The sequence below is a fragment of the Vigna umbellata genome, chromosome 10 (assembly GCF_029865625.1).
Source record: "Vigna umbellata cultivar VRB3 chromosome 10, Vumbellata_1.0, whole genome shotgun sequence".
Taxonomy (NCBI): Eukaryota; Viridiplantae; Streptophyta; class Magnoliopsida; order Fabales; family Fabaceae; genus Vigna; species Vigna umbellata.
The window spans coordinates 10030886-10048461 of NC_142174.1; the positions used below are offsets into that span (position 1 = coordinate 10030886).

General features: G+C 36.2%; 6 protein-coding genes across 8 annotated transcripts; 2 read left to right on the top strand and 4 right to left on the bottom strand.

The window, feature by feature from the left end:
- Positions 1-1218: 1218 nt before the first annotated feature.
- On the top strand, positions 1219-6172 carry SDE3 (P-loop containing nucleoside triphosphate hydrolases superfamily protein). Of its 2 annotated transcripts, none has more exons than XM_047325104.2 (5): positions 1219-1349; positions 1905-2711; positions 2807-2974; positions 3941-5389; positions 5645-6172. In XM_047325104.2, exons 2-5 carry the CDS (start codon positions 1938-1940, stop codon positions 5912-5914), a joined length of 2661 nt encoding a protein of 886 aa, XP_047181060.2. In that variant the 5' UTR covers positions 1219-1349; positions 1905-1937; the 3' UTR covers positions 5915-6172. The 2 variants fall into 2 exon arrangements, with proteins under 2 accessions (XP_047181060.2, XP_047181067.2); XM_047325111.2 differs by lacking the exon at positions 1219-1349 and adding an exon at positions 1356-1538.
- Positions 6173-7158: 986 nt separating this feature from the next.
- On the bottom strand, positions 7159-7686 carry LOC124847563 (Bifunctional inhibitor/lipid-transfer protein/seed storage 2S albumin superfamily protein). The gene is made up of 2 exons (XM_088099973.1): positions 7341-7686; positions 7159-7250 (listed from the first exon to the last, which is right to left on the bottom strand). Exons 1-2 carry the CDS (start codon positions 7684-7686, stop codon positions 7159-7161), a joined length of 438 nt encoding a protein of 145 aa, XP_087956099.1.
- A 1282-nt stretch (positions 7687-8968) lies between these two features.
- On the bottom strand, positions 8969-14164 carry LOC124847634 (non-specific lipid transfer protein GPI-anchored 20-like). Its single transcript, XM_047325178.2, has 5 exons — positions 12759-14164; positions 9821-10172; positions 9556-9582; positions 9427-9459; positions 8969-9341 (listed from the first exon to the last, which is right to left on the bottom strand). The coding sequence occupies exons 2-5, from the start codon at positions 10146-10148 to the stop codon at positions 9163-9165; spliced, it is 567 nt and encodes a 188-aa protein (XP_047181134.2). The 5' UTR covers positions 10149-10172; positions 12759-14164; the 3' UTR covers positions 8969-9162.
- On the top strand, positions 10413-12138 carry LOC124847642 (non-specific lipid transfer protein GPI-anchored 26-like). The gene is made up of 3 exons (XM_047325188.2): positions 10413-11443; positions 11639-11695; positions 11812-12138. Exons 1-3 carry the CDS (start codon positions 11122-11124, stop codon positions 11934-11936), a joined length of 504 nt encoding a protein of 167 aa, XP_047181144.1. The 5' UTR covers positions 10413-11121; the 3' UTR covers positions 11937-12138.
- A 137-nt stretch (positions 14165-14301) lies between the features above and the next one.
- PHP (PLANT HOMOLOGOUS TO PARAFIBROMIN) lies at positions 14302-15976 on the bottom strand. 2 transcript variants are annotated; one of them, XM_047325122.2, is made up of 3 exons: positions 14884-15976; positions 14701-14786; positions 14302-14595 (listed from the first exon to the last, which is right to left on the bottom strand). In XM_047325122.2, exons 1-3 carry the CDS (start codon positions 15881-15883, stop codon positions 14503-14505), a joined length of 1179 nt encoding a protein of 392 aa, XP_047181078.1. In that variant the 5' UTR covers positions 15884-15976; the 3' UTR covers positions 14302-14502. The 2 variants fall into 2 exon arrangements, with proteins under 2 accessions (XP_047181078.1, XP_047181104.1); XM_047325148.2 differs by having other exon boundaries at positions 14701-14783; positions 14884-15969.
- A 17-nt stretch (positions 15977-15993) lies between these two features.
- Positions 15994-17365, bottom strand: LOC124847650 (uncharacterized protein At2g34160-like). Its single transcript, XM_047325197.2, has 5 exons — positions 17175-17365; positions 17006-17054; positions 16779-16841; positions 16635-16699; positions 15994-16534 (listed from the first exon to the last, which is right to left on the bottom strand). The coding sequence occupies exons 1-5, from the start codon at positions 17313-17315 to the stop codon at positions 16454-16456; spliced, it is 399 nt and encodes a 132-aa protein (XP_047181153.2). The 5' UTR covers positions 17316-17365; the 3' UTR covers positions 15994-16453.
- Positions 17366-17576: the final 211 nt, after the last annotated feature.

Sequence of the window (17576 nt, forward strand, 5' to 3'; positions counted from 1 at the left end):
TTAAATAATAAAATATTTGTAAGGTTGTTGTACCGTTTATATTTCTTTTTAATAGTTTGTATTTCATTTTAATGCTGTTAAAACTTAAAATATAATTAAACATAAACAAACTTAAATCAACATAGAAGAAAACAACAAACGAAAAGAAAAGAAAGTAAACAACTCAATATATCAACTATCATAAAATAATTTAAAAAATGTTAGAAATTTCAAATAGATTTTTTTTTTCAAGAATTAAAAAGCATATATTTTAAACGTTTCGAGCCTTCACCTTTCAAATCGTCATATTTTAAATTTTTACTGAGAAACAATATTCAAGTATTAAAGAGATTTTTTATTTGTTTATTGATAAAGACATTATAAATTCTAAAGTGTTTGTTTTGTATTTATAAAATGATTATAAACATAAAAAATAAAAATGATAGTTTAGTCTTTGGAAAAAAATGTTATATGAATTTATATTGATTTAATTAATGAAATTACTTATTTTAGATTTCATTTTGTAGTCAATAAATGTAGTGTAATCAAGGGTTAGCATTCCTTCTTTTTATCATACCGTACTTATAGTTATTTAAGTTTCTTTTATTGCAATGTTAGGCTTATATAAAAATTTATGCTTTCAAATGTACTTTTATTTAAATTTAAATCCATATCTTAGAGAGATTCTTTAGATAATTTGAATGATTCTATGAATGACCAAAGTCAAACATTTATGTCATGAAAGAAATTTTCTATCATATAGTTTTTATTTTCTAAGAAATCACCGTATATATCTATATGGTGATTTTTAGATAATTTGATATTCCTATGAAGATATATAAAAATAAAGGTTTAATGTAGGTTTCTATTTTTGTTCAGAATTTGAAATATGTCCCTTTATTTTTTGGCGTCTCAATTAGGTCATTATTTTTGTTAATTTGATGCAAATAAATCATTTTCGTCAATTTCATCAAACGGCGTTAATAAATGTGTGACGTGGCCTTACACGTGTCAATACTGTCCTCGTCAAAAAATAAAAAGACCTATTTCAAATTCTGAACAAACATAGGGACATATCGAGACATTAAACCAAAAATAAACAAATTATATAGATACATGTAACGTCACATGTAACCATTTACATGTGTACACGCACGTAAAAAAAACCATATAAAGTAGTTTTAGGTTTAAGGTAATAATAATATATAACAATAATTATTTTAAAAATCAGAGTAAGAAAAATGAAAAAAGAAAAAAATAACTGAACTGTGAAAAGTTGGGAGTTGAATAGGTTCATTTGACAGTGGCTATGGAGTGTAAAGAATGAGGGATTTCGCAAAGTTTATCTTTTTCCAAACTTGGTTGCTAAGGTAAGGAAAAAGGGAAAGGAGGAGTTTGATCATTCCAAAACTCTCTTTCTTCTTTAAAATGCGATTTTCATGTCAACCCTTTCACTCTATTACTGTCTTCACCGTTGTTGTTGTTTCAGATTGTTCATTCATTTACTTGATCCTTCGTTTCCCATTTTATGCTCTTAACCCATGCAGCTTCAAATTTAGGTATTACTTGTACGATTGGTCAAGCATAAGATTATATCTGTTGTAGGATGATGATTTAGTAAAAGCTGTACTGAATGGAAATTAGGTTATGTAATTTAAGATTGAATTTGGATTTCCATTTACTCAACAGGGAGAGTAAAGCACAGATTTTTAATGCACTGTGTCTGTTTCTCTCGTGGTATGAACCTCTTATTGTAAAAGGAAATACTTGCGATCCACTTCGGTATATTTACGACTCTGTTTTGTAGTTTACTCGAGGGGAACGAAACTTTGTCGTTTTGTGGTTTCCCTTTCTCATATTTTCTTGTGTTGTTGGTTTGGCTGAAATGTTGTGTTGTATTTATTTTTGGGTAATGATTTGTGTAGAGACAACTTTGAGGCGGTGTACGGCAGTTTCCGATGAGTACTGCCGGGTGGTCAGATGAGGAACGCTCTGTCATTGGAGATACGGCTGAAATTGGGTTTCTAGATTTTGAGGAAGAGAAATCTGTTTGCAGTTACTTTGATTATGAAGGTCCAGTTGTTGTATCTGCCCCATTTCCATTTGTGGAAGGCAAGCCTCAATCTGTACTTATGGGGGACACTGCTGTGGATTTAATAAGCATTAGGAATACTACTGATGAACCAGTGGACCTGTGGAGTGTTCATATTTTTGCCTCAAATCCTACGGACAGTTTCACTCTCTCTCTTACAGAGCCTCTACCGGAAAATTCAAATGCAGAAGGAGAACAGAGCTGCTTAGAATCTTTCTCTTTGGAGGACAGGGTGCTTCAACCTCGTGAAAACTTGAAAGTATGGCTGTCTTGCAAGACAAAAGAAATTGGCATGTGTTCATCAGTCATATATTTTGATGCTGGAGATGAAAAAATTGAAAGGGTGGTTTTCCTCTTAGTTGAAGACAAAATCTCCAAGTCGTTGGCTTCTAAGAGGCCCTATTCAAGAGCAAAGAAAAAGGACAAATTTGTTGTGGATAATTATGTTCCAGGTTCACGTCCTGCAGGGAAGCCAACTCGAAGATACATAAATAGGCTTCCGAAATATCACATTCCCAGGGACATGAGAGAGTCGCTTGAGAATAATCAGATCCCTCAAGTTGTTGAAGAAGGTCTTACTAGAAGTACTTATTCATCTTATTTCAAAACATTAATAATAATGGAAGAGATCCAGTTGGAGGTGATCTTATTTTCTATACTTTAAGTTGCTATAAGTCATAAAAAACCTACTGATCTTGTTTCTTTTAATTCATTGTCTCTGACTTCTACTTTCAGGAAGACATGAGGATTTATGATATGGAATCTATATCGATGAGAAAGAGGAACAATCGATTTTTGTCTATGGAGGTTCCTGGGCTTGCTGAGAGAAGACCATCTCTGGTTCATGGGGATTATATATTTGTTAAGCTCGCATATGATAATAGCAACAGACAGCCTTATCAGGTTTGGTCCTTGTATATTTTCTTTGTGTGATAAGAGCCTGATCTGGTAGATCATAAAAGCACATGTCTTTTTGATAGTGTTATCTTGATCATCGGCCATAGAATGACATCTCATTGGTGTTGATATTTGTATGATGGAGATATTTGTAATGTATAAGTCATCTTCCCTATCTACGGCACAACTCTTGCATTTCATCTCTGCATTTCAGGGCAGCTAAGATAGATTAAACCACTCTTGCAGTGATTTTCCTGAGTGTAGGTTGTAAACCTTAAATAAAATTAAAGCCAGATATTATTACGAAATTGTTGAATAAAAAAAGTGATCACTTTGTCTAATAGATTTGACATGTCTATCCTTTTTTCTCTTGCACCCATGCGAGTCTTCTGGGATCCAATTGTGGGGGATGGAATGGAAAGCAAACTGTTTATTTTCATGTGTATGAACATTGAAACAATTTAGAAAAATAAAATAAAAGCTTGATAAAAGAAAGAAGAAACAGATAGGGACTTTTTTTTGACTTGACGGCACGACCTAGACATAATAGTCTGCAGAAAATGCAGTATATGAATTGCAATATCCAATCGAATGAAGACAAGTTCAGCAACGAGGACAAGATGTTGTATTGATTTGCATGATTATAATTGTGAAACGATTTCTATAACCATGTGTATGATCTTTGGAGAAATCTAACGTGCTGTTTATTTTGAGGAAATGATTGCATTACATTTGGCAGCTTAATGAGATAATATTTTAAAAATTAATCAATCATTTCCCAGAATTCAATTATTTGTATACAAGCAACTTTGTCTAAATAGGGGAATTCTGTTATTCATTAATTTTGTAAATCTTTTATTTTTCAGTCCTAAATATATAATTATCAAATTTATTTTCCATTATTCTACAAATGTATTTATCATTTACAGTTAACACTCTTCTCTCTATAAAATTGTATGTGAATTTCTCCAGGGCTTTATCCACCGAGTTGAAGCTGATGAAATTTATTTGAAGTTTGATCCTGAATTTCACTTTTACCACAAGGACGAAAATACATATGATGTTCACTTCACCTATAACAGGATCAATATGAGAAGGCTATATCAAGCAGCTGAGGCAACACAAAACTTGGGTACCGACATCCTCTTTCCATCTGCATCAATAAAGAGACACATTAAAACTACTGCTCTAGTACCCATATCTGGTACTTTTAACGAGGAGCAAATTTGTTCAATCAAAATGATTCTTGGTTGCAAAGGTGCACCACCTTATTTGATTCATGGACCCCCTGGTACGGGAAAGACAAGGACAATAGTAGAAGTAATCCTGCAGCTCTACAAATATCACAAGAATGCTCGGATTCTTGTGTGTGCACCCTCAAATAGTGCAGCAGACTACATACTGGAGAGACTCCTTACTCAACAGGACATTGAGTTGCGAGAAAATGAAATATTCAGGCTCAATGCATCTACTAGGCCATACGAAGATGTTAAACCTGAAATTATCCGCTTCTGCTTCTTTGATGATATGGTATTTAAGTGTCCCCCAGTGAACGCCCTCAGTTATTATAAGATCATAATATCCACATATATGAGTGCGTCTCTTCTTTATGCTGAAGATCTTGCCCGTGGTCACTTTTCCCATATTTTTTTGGACGAGGCTGGCCAAGCTTCTGAACCTGAAACCTTGATCCCTGTATCCCACCTCTGCACAATGAAAACTGTTGTTGTTCTGGCTGGAGACCAATTGCAATTGGGTCCAGTAATATATTCCAAGAAAGCAGATGAGTTTGGTTTGGGGGTTTCATATATGGAACGATTGTCTCAACTCCCGCTATATGCCAGTGGAGATACTAATTATGTAACACGATTGATTCGGAACTATCGATGCCACCCAGCAATATTGCATCTTCCTTCAAAGTTGTTCTATTGTGGGGAATTGCTTGCTTGTAGAGATTCCACAACTTTCCTGACGATGGGAGAGTTGCTACCTAACAAGGAATTTCCTATTCTTTTCTATGGCATCCAAGGATGCGATGAAAGAGAAGGAAATAACCCATCGTGGTTTAACCGCATTGAAGTCAGTAAGGTTATAGAACTTGTCAGTAGACTGATTGCAGGAGGGAACATAAAGGAGAAAAACATTGGCATAATAACTCCATATAGGCAACAAGTGTCAAAAATAAAACAGACACTTGAAAATCTAGATATGCCTGACATCAAAGTGGGTAGTGTCGAGCAATTCCAAGGACAAGAGATGGAGGTTATTATCATATCAACAGTTCGATCAACTATCAAACATAACGAGTTTGACAGAGTCCACTGTCTTGGCTTTTTGAGCAATTATAGAAGGTTTAACGTGGCTATAACTCGTGCTATATCATTGCTGGTTATAATTGGGAATCCGCATATAATCTGCAAGGTAATTTCCTTTCACCCAACAAATTGTGACTCTTAATTATCCATAAGAAGAAAAAAATTGTATGATCCCAAAGGAACCCAACTACCAAAGCTCTCTAATATAGCCAAAAAGTTAAGTGAGTAAAAAAACGACTTATGTGGTACTTCTACTTCCATCATTCACTTCGTTAATTGTTCAGTTTATCTCTTTAGCAGGATAATTATGGTTACAAAATATTAAAACAATGAATAATTTTTCTTCATTATCATTTGGCAGGATGACTATTGGAGCCAAATGTTGTGGTACTGTGTGGACAATTCATCTTACCAGGGTTGTTCTCTTCCTGAGAGGGTGGAACCTTATGACGATGAAGACGCTGAAGAGAACCCATACTCGACTGAAGATAATGCGTGGCCCTCAAATAACGAAGAATGGGGTCAAGATTCATCAAACAATGCAGAATGGGGTCAAGATTCTTCCCAGATAGGGCTCCCTAAACCTGTTAATGATGAAGCTGAGTGGTCTGATGGCTGGAGAAGTAATTAATCCAGCACGTCGGACTACTTGGACTTTATATTTTAATGTCTATATTCCATTTTTTCTGTTTATATTCCTTACGTTCTGTTAGATACCAGATTCTGAATTCCCCCTGGTTTTGTGCAAGTTCAGCTTTTAGGTGATGCTGCTGGAACTTGGTTTTCTCAATGAGTTTATCACCAGAAAAGGGTTTCTGCGATCTTAATCTGGTGTTTGGCCGACACTGGATAAAGAAAATGAAATAATAAAGGGTTTTGTTTGGATGAATTTATGTTAAAATTACTCTGCATGAATATGTGGAGTACCTGTAGCAGTTGAAATAATAAAGAGGAAACAGAATAATATAGCCCTTGAACACACTTGGGGATTGACCAGTTATCTGAAATCTGATTTTTATTTACAAAAACGGTGTGAAATCTGATAAATCATGAAAAAAAAATATATGAACATGGATGAGTACACCCTAACGAGAATTCAAAAATTAAAAAAAAAAGTGAAAAAAAAATCACAAATAACTGAAGTTGTGATTCGAAAGTGACTTCATATAAAACAAATAAAGTCGTGCTGGGGAAGACGATGGCTCCTTCATTTTAAAGTCATACTAACTAATATATATATATATATGTACGTAACTTTTTCATGATCTATCCATTTCCATAAAATCTCAACAAAGTTACACCATTTTCGTTAATAAACCAAAGTCTCAAACGTGAAATTCATGTAATAAACAAAGAAAAACATGCATGCAAACGAAATTGGGATTAGAAACAAGATCTGTGAAGGGTGGAAAGTGTTATAATATTGCATGCATGAATAACAAGAACACTCTGTATTGAAATTGGACTGTAGCAACATGGAGAATATTATTCAACAATTTATCCTATGATCTTGAAAACAACGATGAGAGTTAGAAAAGGTCACGTGTTGTGGAGTGTAGAGAAGATGGCCAAGAATACTGAGAAAGTGAAGAGTGGAATGAGGGTTGAAGAAGAAGAGTGACTACGAGAAACCGTTCCTGCTCCACCGTTTAAAACTGGTGAACTTCTCCCAGAAGATTCTCCTTCATCGCCGGACCCTGACTTTCCCCTTCCTTCTCTTCCTCCCCCTCCTCCTCCCCCTCCTCCTCCTCTTCCTCCCCCTCTTCCTCCCCCTCGTCCTCCCCTTCCTCCTGCTCCTGCTCATACATGAATTGTTAAAGATAATAATAATAACGACGTGGTTCTTGTTTAGATATATCATGTCTTTGAAAGCAGTTAACGACAGAAGAAAATGAAAGACTCACTGACAGAAGTTCCCCCAGTTTGATTCGATGCGGTGGTGAGAGGAGGCAGAGCAGAAGAATCTGTGAAAGAAAAGGAAGAAGAATGGCATGCAAAGAAGTTAACGTGGGATTGTGAAGAAGGAAAGAGAAAGAGAAAGAAAGAAAGAAGAAAGAAAGTACTTGAAGGGCAAAGAGAGGGAAAAGAGGTTGAGAATGGAGACGGACAAAGGGAAGAGAGGGAGAAGAGTCTTGTCGTGTTGAGAGGGAAGCCAAGGATCAGAGGGTCGCCGACAACGTAGCAGAGGCAAACCGATTCTACCGCCCTTGAGAACGCCATGCAGCACTTCTCCGAAGGACTTTCTGTCAGGTTATTCGGCGGATACGACACGTATGCCAGACATCCTGAAAACGCTATTAGATCCTCCCTGCACCCCTCCGCCATCGCCGCCGCCGCTGCCGCTGCGAAGCTCACCAACACCACGAGCACCAACGCTGAGGCTGCTGCATTATTCATCACCATCGATACCACTTCTGCTTTCATTTACCACTTCAACTCAATGTTGCACATTCACGTCTCTTTCACCCTTAAATATTTTCTGTTGTCATCAATACATCCTAATATCAAAAGAACGGAAAATAATTATGATAAATATTCTTGTGAATTTACCTAATAAATATAATTATAACACAACAATAAATTACACCAAAATAAATACCATTGAATATAAGAAGTGATCCACATGTATAAAAATAATGGATTAAATAGTGAATATTTGGCCAATTAACTCAATCAATTACAATTATACATTTTTTATCCACTTCTCATTATAAATATAATTTATTATGAGAAGGATTATTCACTTAATAATCTTATATATTCACTTTTATTTTTTTTATATATCTTGTGTTTCTTATTCACTTACAAATATTGAATCCTTTTTTATGAGTGTTTTAGTAGTGCTTGATTGCATTATTTCATGAAAGAAGAAGAATACAAACGATCTGACTACATAAAGATAGAGACTTGGCTAAATGGAATGGTAGTCTTGTTGAACAAAGATGAATAAAGTGTTAATTTGTAGCTACAATGATCTAAGATGAGATAGGAAAGTATGAAAGGATAACACATTCTAGCTGAAAGAAAAATAAATACGTCTGTCTTGCAAACATATAGGAAAAATGGGCAGGAAAACTTTTGCTCCTTTTACCAACAAATCTTTTGTTGGTAAGTAAAATATATACTATTGACAAATTTTTTCTTCGGCAAGTATAACATAACGATTTTTTTCATCAATAAGTAAAATATGCATTTTCGACAGTTATTAATGAATTTTTCTGTCGATAAATATAATATACATTATCAATGAATTTTAACTATAAATTTTTTTGTCGGTTAATAAATTCAACGATAAAATCTGTCAATAATTCAAATTTATTGACATTTATTTGTCAAAATAAAATTTATTGATAATTTTAAAATTTTTTATAGTGTAAATTAATGAACTAGAAGACCAAAAAGAAAAACGCCTAGTTTTTTTTAGTTAAATTAGTGTGGAATCAATAAATTGGTAAACACCTAACAAAGTCAAATGTTCATTTTAAGAAAATTGGATTGCTGAGGAACAGAAGATAAATCATTATAGTCAAATGTTCATTTTAACAATTGGATTTGGGAAGAATAATATAAATGCCAAAAACCAACTACACCTTAAGGTGACAATGTCTTTGGAATTTAATAGTTGCTACTTCTAATTTATAAGGCAAGGCTTTTAATATTTTCACAAAATTGACGTAGTCCTGTGTTGGATTAACGGATGGAACTGTTGGTTCATTAGATGTAATAAAATTCTCGAATGGATGAAGTAACAGTAATTTGTTATCCATGCATTCATATACATTACAAAACAAACATGAAATGCTTTTCATTTGGTAAATACTCTCCCAATGTGGGTCTGCAACAATCTGATAAAAATCGAACGCAACAACCTAGTACTACTTAAAGAACAGCAAATCCTAATGCAATTAATACAGCTGAAGGTAGGAAGCGGTTAGATGAAACAGCAGACGATGGAGTGAGATCAGAGCGTCCACTTCCAGTAGTTGGAGATGATGGAGTCAAAGGAGGGTTTGTGTCAGACACTGGTGCCAAGGAAGGTGAGGGAAGTATGACGGAAGCTGTTCAACCAAAAAGAAAATGCTGACATTAGACTCAATCAAACTTCAGAAGCTATTGATCATAAACTGCATCATATTCTTTTACCTTGAGGACTAAGAGATGGAGAAAGAGATGGTCCTGCAAATATAAATAAAAGCCACTCAAAGCATTGGTTAAAATGGAAAGATTAAACTCCTATGCTTAATATAGTAAGATTTAGGAAAATGATACTACCTGGAGCTGAAAGTGGTGAACCTGAGGCTGAAAAATAACCAAAAAAATCGTCTTAGCTTCATGGATAAAGAGATTAAGAGAATGAAAATGAATATGAAAAATATTTTTTGACACAACTAAATTTTTACATTCATTTCACTCTATTTTTATTTTTTTTTTCTCTTTTTTTTTAAAATACAAAAATTTATAACATTTTATTTTTGTATTCTGTGTCAAATGAATGTAAAAACAAGTCATAGTATCGTCATTCAATGAATATACATACTTTTGCACTGAAGTGGAAGACGAGGCATGTTGCAAGCACGAGGAAGAGAGATGGCCAAGGTTCGGTTGATTGGTATTCTAAAGGGGACATTGCCGGTGACAATGAGACACAAACAGTCCATGCCAGTACTTGTGAGGGACTTGATGGAATTGCAGCACTCAGAAGTAGGTGAAGTGCCATTGGCACTACTATTTGTGAGGAAATTCATACAAGGGTTGAACACACTGTTTATCATTGATGCGCTGCATGGCGTGGTGACCTGAGCTTTGGCTGGTGCAGCTATCATCACCATGGCTAATACTACAGTTAGGCACACAAAACGCTCCATTCTTTTGGTGTTTTGGGGTTTGTGCTGTTCAAAATTACAGTTTCGTTAGTGGGAAAGTGCAGGATAAGCAAGTTCATGGAGAGAGGGGAAATAAATAGAGGTTTTGTTGTAGCCGGTTTAAAAGCTCAACTGCCATCACCAATAAATGAAAAATGAGAAGAGTTGGAGTAGGTAGCATTGGTATGTTGTAAGTTTAGAATCTCTACAATGACATGTAAAAGGTCAAATCAGATCATTGTTTATTTATTAGGTGAGCTGTTTAGTTGGATAACCGAATCCTAGTAGTTCATCTCTACTTCCTGCCATTTCTATGCTTTTTTATAACATACTTTCTCCTGTCGGTTAAAAAAAATAACTTATCCAACTTCCATTAAACTTACTCAACTCGTTTAAGTGTGTACATAATATAATGTAACTACTTGAAAAACATACTATAAAATGTCATTTAGTACGATTTTCAATATATTATTATTGCTTACATAAGAAAAAGGCCTAAACTTTTGAGCAACATATTTGGCAACGCCATTTTGTATGTACATTTTATATGAACTTTTGTGGTTAAAGGAAATAATAAGCAAGAAAAAAGTGAGAAAAGTGAAAATAAAAAGTGCGTGCACGTGGTGCTTTCTTGATTGGTAGTGTTTTCAAAGTCTACAGCTTTGTAAACATAAAGAGATTATAGAGGGTACCCTCAGATGCTTTAGTCGGTCATCTGTTTAACCGAACTGTCTTTAGAAATTAGCACTAACGCATAAAAATCCAAAAGTTTGAATACCTAACAAAATATAATGCCGCCACCAAATACCAAACAGGTAGCGTTGGAACGAGTAGGAGGGGTGGTTCACCCACATCACCTTACCATTGTCATTTTCTTCACCCTTTTCCCTACAAAAACCCATGCTTCGTTCTTCCAAAACCATCCTCATCCACAATATCACATACCACAACAAAGTAATTGCATCAAACAATTCAAATGGCTCACACAACAATGGATACGGGTTTGGTTTTGGTGGTGATTGCCATGCTGTGTGCAGGAGCTGCAGCTCAAACGAGTTGCACAAATGTGTTAGTGAGCCTGTCACCGTGTCTCAATTATATCACTGGGAATTCTTCAACTCCATCCCAAGGATGCTGCTCACAGCTTTCCAGTGTGGTTCGCTCACAACCACAATGCCTTTGCCAGGTTCTTAGTGGTGGTGGATCATCATTGGGGATCAACATCAACCAAACTCAAGCTCTGGCCTTGCCACGTGCTTGCCAGGTGCAGACACCACCCACCAGTCAGTGTAACAATGGTAAGTAGAACAACAACTCCTATTTTATAGAATACAAGAAAAAAAGAGGATTCTCTAGTTAAACGTGTATCAAACCTGAGTATGGTGTATGGAGGCAATGAATAGAACAAAATAAGAACTATAAAACAATAAGATAACCATAATTTATTTTGATCGAAATTCTTCTGCTAACTTGACATGTTTTGTTCATTACAGGAGCTGCTTCACCACCAACAGGAGCAGTAGCTGAATCTCCAAATTCTGTTCCATCAGGTATTGAATGTTACTTCTCCACATTTTTAGAAAGTATTTAGGTTGATGCTTCACGGTGTCATTACCCAATTTGCCCCTTGTCGTTGGTAACCATTCATGTTGACATTCACTTGTAGGAGGCGGATCCAAAACCCTACCCACAACTGATGACGGCTCTTCCGCCGGGAATTCCATCAAGTTATCAATTCCTCTGATACTTATTTTGGCAGCAACTTATGTCTCAACTTTCACAACATACTGATCCTATAATCAGTTATTTGCCATTTGTTATTTTTTTGCTTGTTCGGCAATTGTCCTTTTTTTTCAATCTTTCACTATTATTGAGTCTCCTTAGGTTGAAGGGTGTTCAATCTATTCATTCGTGACCCTACTGGGTTACATGGTTTTGTATGAGGAGAGATATTTGCTCCCTGTCCATTATCAATAAAGATGGTTTGTAACTAGTGGTTTGCCATTATAATTTACTATTCAGAGCATACACTGTGGCAATGAAACGAAATCAACTCTTGACAGAAACTGAATTTATCCACAGTAAAAGGCAACCCAACTATAAAAGTGCAACTTAAATCACAAGAGGATGGGTTGAAATCTCCCTCAAACCCATCATTCCAAATCAAATTTGGGAGCTGGGGTTGGGCTGGGGCTGTGGTGGGGCTAGGCTGGGGCTGGAGCTGGGCTGGGGCTGAGGCTGGGCTTGGGCTGGGGGTGGGGCTCGGCTGTGCTGAATCTTTTAAACCAAATCTCACGGATAACCAAAATATTGATGATTTTGACAGGATAAACCACTTTCCAAGGCACAAAATGAGAAGCAACAATATTGTTTCCTTTGCAAAAAGGCTGGTTACGTTTTTCATTGAAAAATTATTAAAGGAAATTTGGCATATCAGTTCAGAACAAAAATTCTACAATTGCTACTTGAGTTATCAAAATAACATATAGCACGAGTTAGCATGAAAAGAATAAAAGGCACGCACAGAAACAAAGAAATCAACTGGAGAGTCCATAAAACCACAAACCCATTTACAGTGCAATGGAGGAATAAGCCCCAAAACAAATGAACTACCTTTGCTATCGCCCCAGCAGCTTCCCTCCACCCTGTTTGGTTGAGAAATTACTACATAGTCCTAAACCAAGTAATATTGTACCGTTAGTTTATTAGAAAATAATATAGAAGACAAGAGAACAAGTTTAACCTCTTTAATCTGTTTCAGATTGTTCTCAGGTTTCTGGCCATCATACAACATGCAGGTCGTGGCTGGCATAAAACCTGGCTTACACGCTTAAGAGATTTATATTTCCTTTTCAAACCAGCTCAAGCCACAGCTTAAGCAAGGTATTCAATAGGCTTCAATCATAGACCATGTAACAAACACAGATATCAACACTATGATACCATAATCTCCAAAATGTAGGACACTACAACACAAATGCGTGTCTGAACATCATTATGAATTATTTAGTTTCACAATCAAGATTTATATATATTTAAAATCATCTATAAAAAGGTTAGACAAATATAACAATATGAACATATAGTTGCCGATACAAAACTGATCTAATTTTTCAATCTACAATCTCAAAAGTAAAAATAGGATTTAATTAATTTCAAACATTTAACCTCTTCTTGGTCGTCATCATTGAAAAAGACGCTATAGTTAAGATTCATCTAAAGACAAATTAAAAACTTCAAAAAATTCAACAATATATGAAGATATGATATAAGAGTAAATAAAAATGTTCCTGATGCTACATAGATAATCAAAATATTCGAGATTATATAGAATTGGCTCCTTATTGCTTTAATTATAATATAAACTTACACAAATTTCTAACTGTTAGAATAATTATTAAATTTATGTATGTTAGAATAATTATTTGTGTATCAGTTGGGTGAGTTTTGTGTGTTCTCCAACCAGGTTTAGCTGGTTGCATTATAGTTCCCTATAAATGTAACATGAAGATCAGAGGTGTATTAAGCTATTCTAAACCAATTCAAGGCATCTAATATAGATCCACTTATCTCTGTTTTTAATCTCAATATGGTATCAGAGGAATCGAGAACCAAAGATTGGGGCTTTCGAATCTGTTTTGCTCAGTTTTGGGAACCAAGGACATTGAAGAGTGTGTCAGAGTTTCATAGATTACAAAACCTGATGCATTGACAGACTACCACGACATCCAAACAGGCACAGCAGAACAGATGAACAAATAGGGAGCATGTCATGAACCACATGAATGTGGAAAACAAGTAGGGAGGTTAAGATAACCACATTTGATGGAGATAACTATTAGTGTGTTTGGATTACTGTTTCAAACCACGAATTTGTCATTTGCACTTTCCAAGGTACTAAACAGAGAAGATCAGTGTTGGATTGAACCTAAGGCGGGCTTAAGTTAGTTTCAACCGTTCCCCAGACCCATTGTAAATATTAAATGTCTAACTTGAGTGTGACAAGATAACTAAACAAATGAATAACAATCTATAACTCTGCAACTCAATCTCCACTGGTAATTCCTGATATGGAAAGTGTGACAAGAAATAAAAATACTTCCATGGCTATATGTTCCCAAATAAGCACAGAAATTAACCTTATATGGACAAGAACTTGAGTATAAATTTCACAAATGAATTTGTAAAAGTTCATTGCAGGTGTAAGATTTCCATCCATTATACAAGGGAAGTTATTATAAATACTTATCTCATAATCTGACAAAACATCAATATGACAAGAAGTGCAGTATTGCGGTCCTAAGGAACTTCAAATCAAAACTATGTACGTACATGAACTCTAAATATGGTACAAAAATCAAGAACGTGATCGTGCGCGAACAAATTCTTCTAGTCTTTCCCACACGTCCAATGCAGCCGCCCTGTCTTGATGTCGTTTATTCTTACTAATCTGCAAATGGCAACAAGTTAGACACATGTTAATCTACAAGTTCAATAGGTGAAAATACAGGAATACAGCAAAGCACTTGATTGATATAATAGAACAAGAACCCACCGAGATAATCTTGACATTCCACTGCTTGACATTCTTTGCTGACTCCAAACTATCATCTTCAAATCGCATGTAAAATCCAATAACTGCTAGAAACAATGAATAAAAAAGGGTTACTCACTTACAATCAAAGAGAAGCACTGATTGGCATTGGTATAATATACAGAAGGAGTGGAGTTGACTTACTTTTGTTGAAAATTTCAACATGGTCCTTGAAAGGCCAGTCCTTAAACTGCCACTCCTTGCCCAACACGAAAACAGCAACGACCCGATCCCAGTCGTCGGGTTTAAGAGAAGAAGGCTTATCCCTCACTTCATAAGCGGTTACAACCCTATCCCTACTGAGCTTCTTCTGGACAGTGACGCAATCGGGCCTGGCACCTTTCATCTGCTTCACCTTCACATCAGTGGGTATATAAACACCGTCCTCCAAGAACTCCTTCACATTGTAGATAGTGATAAGGGTCTGAAAGGCACTGGGGACCAAGATAATGGGTACGCCTTCTCCAATTTTGGTGCCCTTCAAGAGCATCTTGGGCTTTGGGGTGGGATCGTACCCGCCCATGTCGTCGGAAAACCCTAAACCCCTGTCATCGGCGGCCATCAAGCGACTCTTGGCGACGAGGCCGTCCTTCCTCTGCTGCGATTCCATCCTCTGGCGGTCCTCCTCACGCTTGGTGGCGGAGACGAGGACGCTGTAGAAATCGCGATTCTTGCACTCGAGGAGGGATTGGCGGTCCTTCAAGGGCCTCTCGGCGGAAGTGATGAGAGAGATGAGGTCTAATTTGTCGGGCTGTTCCTGGGGCTGGGGGTGGGCCTGGGTCTGCGAAGGGAGGGTGGATTTGGGGGCGAAGGAGGGGTCCTCAGGACGGTACTCGATGGAATCAGTTGAGGTGAGGGTGCCCTGGAGGTACTGGAGAAGGGGTTTGCGGTCGGGGAGGGTAACGGAGGGGATGCCAACGGCGAAGGTGTTCTGGATGTACTCGGTGTGCTTGAGGTGGTGGTTCTTGATGTAGTGGACTAGGGTTTCCAGAGTGTACCGGTTGCCCTTTGTGGAACGATAAGCTGTCTCCACCCAGCAGGGGAAGGTGTACTCCTCCCCAAATCTGAACTCACCATTGACACGCACTATCTTCTCCACCTCCCCTCTCATCGTAAACTCCCGAAGAGCCGACAGCGGATCCATTGCTTTGCACCTCTGTCACTGCAACCTACCTTAATACGATGGATAGATTCTCTATGCTTTCTATAGTCACCCTTTTATTCCGTTCAGATTTTATTTTCTTTATACTTCAAATACTTCAATATACAATTTTATTTTCTATTTATCTATAATGGATGTTATCTTTTTATTACATAAATTTTATTTTTTAATAAATAAAAAATCTTTTTATTTAATAAACTATGTAAAAGTATAATTTATTTTCTTCCATATATTTAGTAATTCCCCACTTTAAATAATGAATATATACATTTAGTTTTAATTTTACAATATCTAATAAGCATACCTAAATCATAATTATTTGTCAAAAATAAATCAGACTATCGTCATCACAATTTAAATAATGAAAAAAAATTGTCGTACTGCATATGACCTTAGGCAGTTAATTATTTTATTATGGACTCAAGCAGTCATTAGCCATTAAAAGAAATTAATGCTGGAGAAAACAAAGGGCAAACCATATGATGATCTATACAAGGAACACGTTTTACAAGAGTCAAATGGTGATGGCCTTTGGTCAAACTACTCTAACCGTTATGCCTTAGTATCAACAGTGCTTTGATTCTCAACAGTGTTATGTTCCATATCTGTAGCCTTTCCCAGCAAAATCCCAAGCTGTGTGAAGAAATGAGGTTATACTATGGCCATATCCATCCATTAATTAAAAATAGTTGTAGCAAACTGAAAGATTGAGTGACGATAAGGAAAAACCCACCTTAGCCTTCGGAATCCCCCGACCTTCTTTCTCTCCCTTGGAAATAACCGTTGATGTCATGATATCTGCGTCACATACACAAGTCAAACTCAGAATAAAACCTTTGGCTTTCGGCAAGCTTCGTAAGGACAAGATTCATCTTACTTTTCTCAATTGCCCACCCGTTACTTTTCAAAATCTCAGAGATGATCACAACAGTTGGAATAGCTGGGATTCAATTCAAGAAAAGGTTAGAAAAACAAGAAAATAATGCAAAATTCGTACGTACAACTTTAACATTGGTGTGATTAGTTTCAATTAAAATATAGAACCTAATCACAGAAGTAATAGCCAAAATCTATTCATCAAGAAGGGCTAAATTGAGGGTTTACCCATGCCCAGTGCACAGAGCTCAACATCATTGTCCTGCTTTATGTACTTCTGCATCATCAGAAAGAAACACAAGATTGATAAAAGAAGCCATTTGAAGCCAATTTCCACAATCCACAAAACTACCTTCAAAATGTCGATAGAAAGAACGAAGGAGAAAGAGAGTGATACCTTGGCAAGATTGAGGTAGAAGAAGAAAGGTTTCTTAGTTTTGGAAACCTGAATTCGGATTATCTTCTTGCCTTTGTCTTTGACGCCGTTAGCATTGGCGTTCTTGTTCTTTGGAGCACCGTCGGTTATCTCTACTGCCATCTCTCTCGCGCGCCGATTTTGCAGTACGTTACTATCACTGAGAACCTTCTTCAACACGAAATAGAAATGGATGTAATATCCGGTGAGGGAGACGCTTTTATAGGAGTTCTTAACCAAACCCAAAAGGACACGTGACCGCTTTTGTTTGTACTCTCTGGGTGTAATTACTCCTCTACCCCTTGGTGGAGTAAAATTATTTTATACTCATCTAAATTACTGTTAACTTGATTTGAAGTTTTTTATTATACGTAAGCATAAATA

Coding starts and splice junctions, on each gene's coding strand:
- PHP (XM_047325122.2), bottom strand. CDS start 15,883: ATGGATCCGCTGTCGGCTCTTCGGGAGTTTACGATGAGAGGGGAGGTG. Junction 14,787..14,883: donor TGTTGAAATTTTCAACAAAA/GTAAGTCAACTC, acceptor CATTGTTTCTAG/CAGTTATTGGATTTTACATG. Junction 14,596..14,700: donor GGAATGTCAAGATTATCTCG/GTGGGTTCTTGT, acceptor TGCCATTTGCAG/ATTAGTAAGAATAAACGACA.
- LOC124847650 (XM_047325197.2), bottom strand. CDS start 17,315: ATGGCAGTAGAGATAACCGACGGTGCTCCAAAGAACAAGAACGCCAAT. Junction 17,055..17,174: donor TCTACCTCAATCTTGCCAAG/GTATCACTCTCT, acceptor CTGATGATGCAG/AAGTACATAAAGCAGGACAA. Junction 16,842..17,005: donor GCTCTGTGCACTGGGCATGG/GTAAACCCTCAA, acceptor ATTGAATCCCAG/CTATTCCAACTGTTGTGATC.
- LOC124847642 (XM_047325188.2), top strand. CDS start 11,122: ATGGCTCACACAACAATGGATACGGGTTTGGTTTTGGTGGTGATTGCC. Junction 11,444..11,638: donor CACCAGTCAGTGTAACAATG/GTAAGTAGAACA, acceptor TGTTCATTACAG/GAGCTGCTTCACCACCAACA. Junction 11,696..11,811: donor TCCAAATTCTGTTCCATCAG/GTATTGAATGTT, acceptor ATTCACTTGTAG/GAGGCGGATCCAAAACCCTA.
- SDE3 (XM_047325104.2), top strand. CDS start 1,938: ATGAGTACTGCCGGGTGGTCAGATGAGGAACGCTCTGTCATTGGAGAT. Junction 2,712..2,806: donor TGGAAGAGATCCAGTTGGAG/GTGATCTTATTT, acceptor TTCTACTTTCAG/GAAGACATGAGGATTTATGA. Junction 2,975..3,940: donor GCAACAGACAGCCTTATCAG/GTTTGGTCCTTG, acceptor GAATTTCTCCAG/GGCTTTATCCACCGAGTTGA.
- LOC124847563 (XM_088099973.1), bottom strand. CDS start 7,686: ATGGTGATGAATAATGCAGCAGCCTCAGCGTTGGTGCTCGTGGTGTTG. Junction 7,251..7,340: donor TCTTTGCCCTTCAAGTACTT/TCTTTCTTCTTT, acceptor CCTTTTCTTTCA/CAGATTCTTCTGCTCTGCCT.
- LOC124847634 (XM_047325178.2), bottom strand. CDS start 10,148: ATGGAGCGTTTTGTGTGCCTAACTGTAGTATTAGCCATGGTGATGATA. Junction 9,583..9,820: donor TCTTCCACTTCAGTGCAAAA/GTATGTATATTC, acceptor GTTATTTTTCAG/CCTCAGGTTCACCACTTTCA. Junction 9,342..9,426: donor TCCATCTCTTAGTCCTCAAG/GTAAAAGAATAT, acceptor TTGGTTGAACAG/CTTCCGTCATACTTCCCTCA.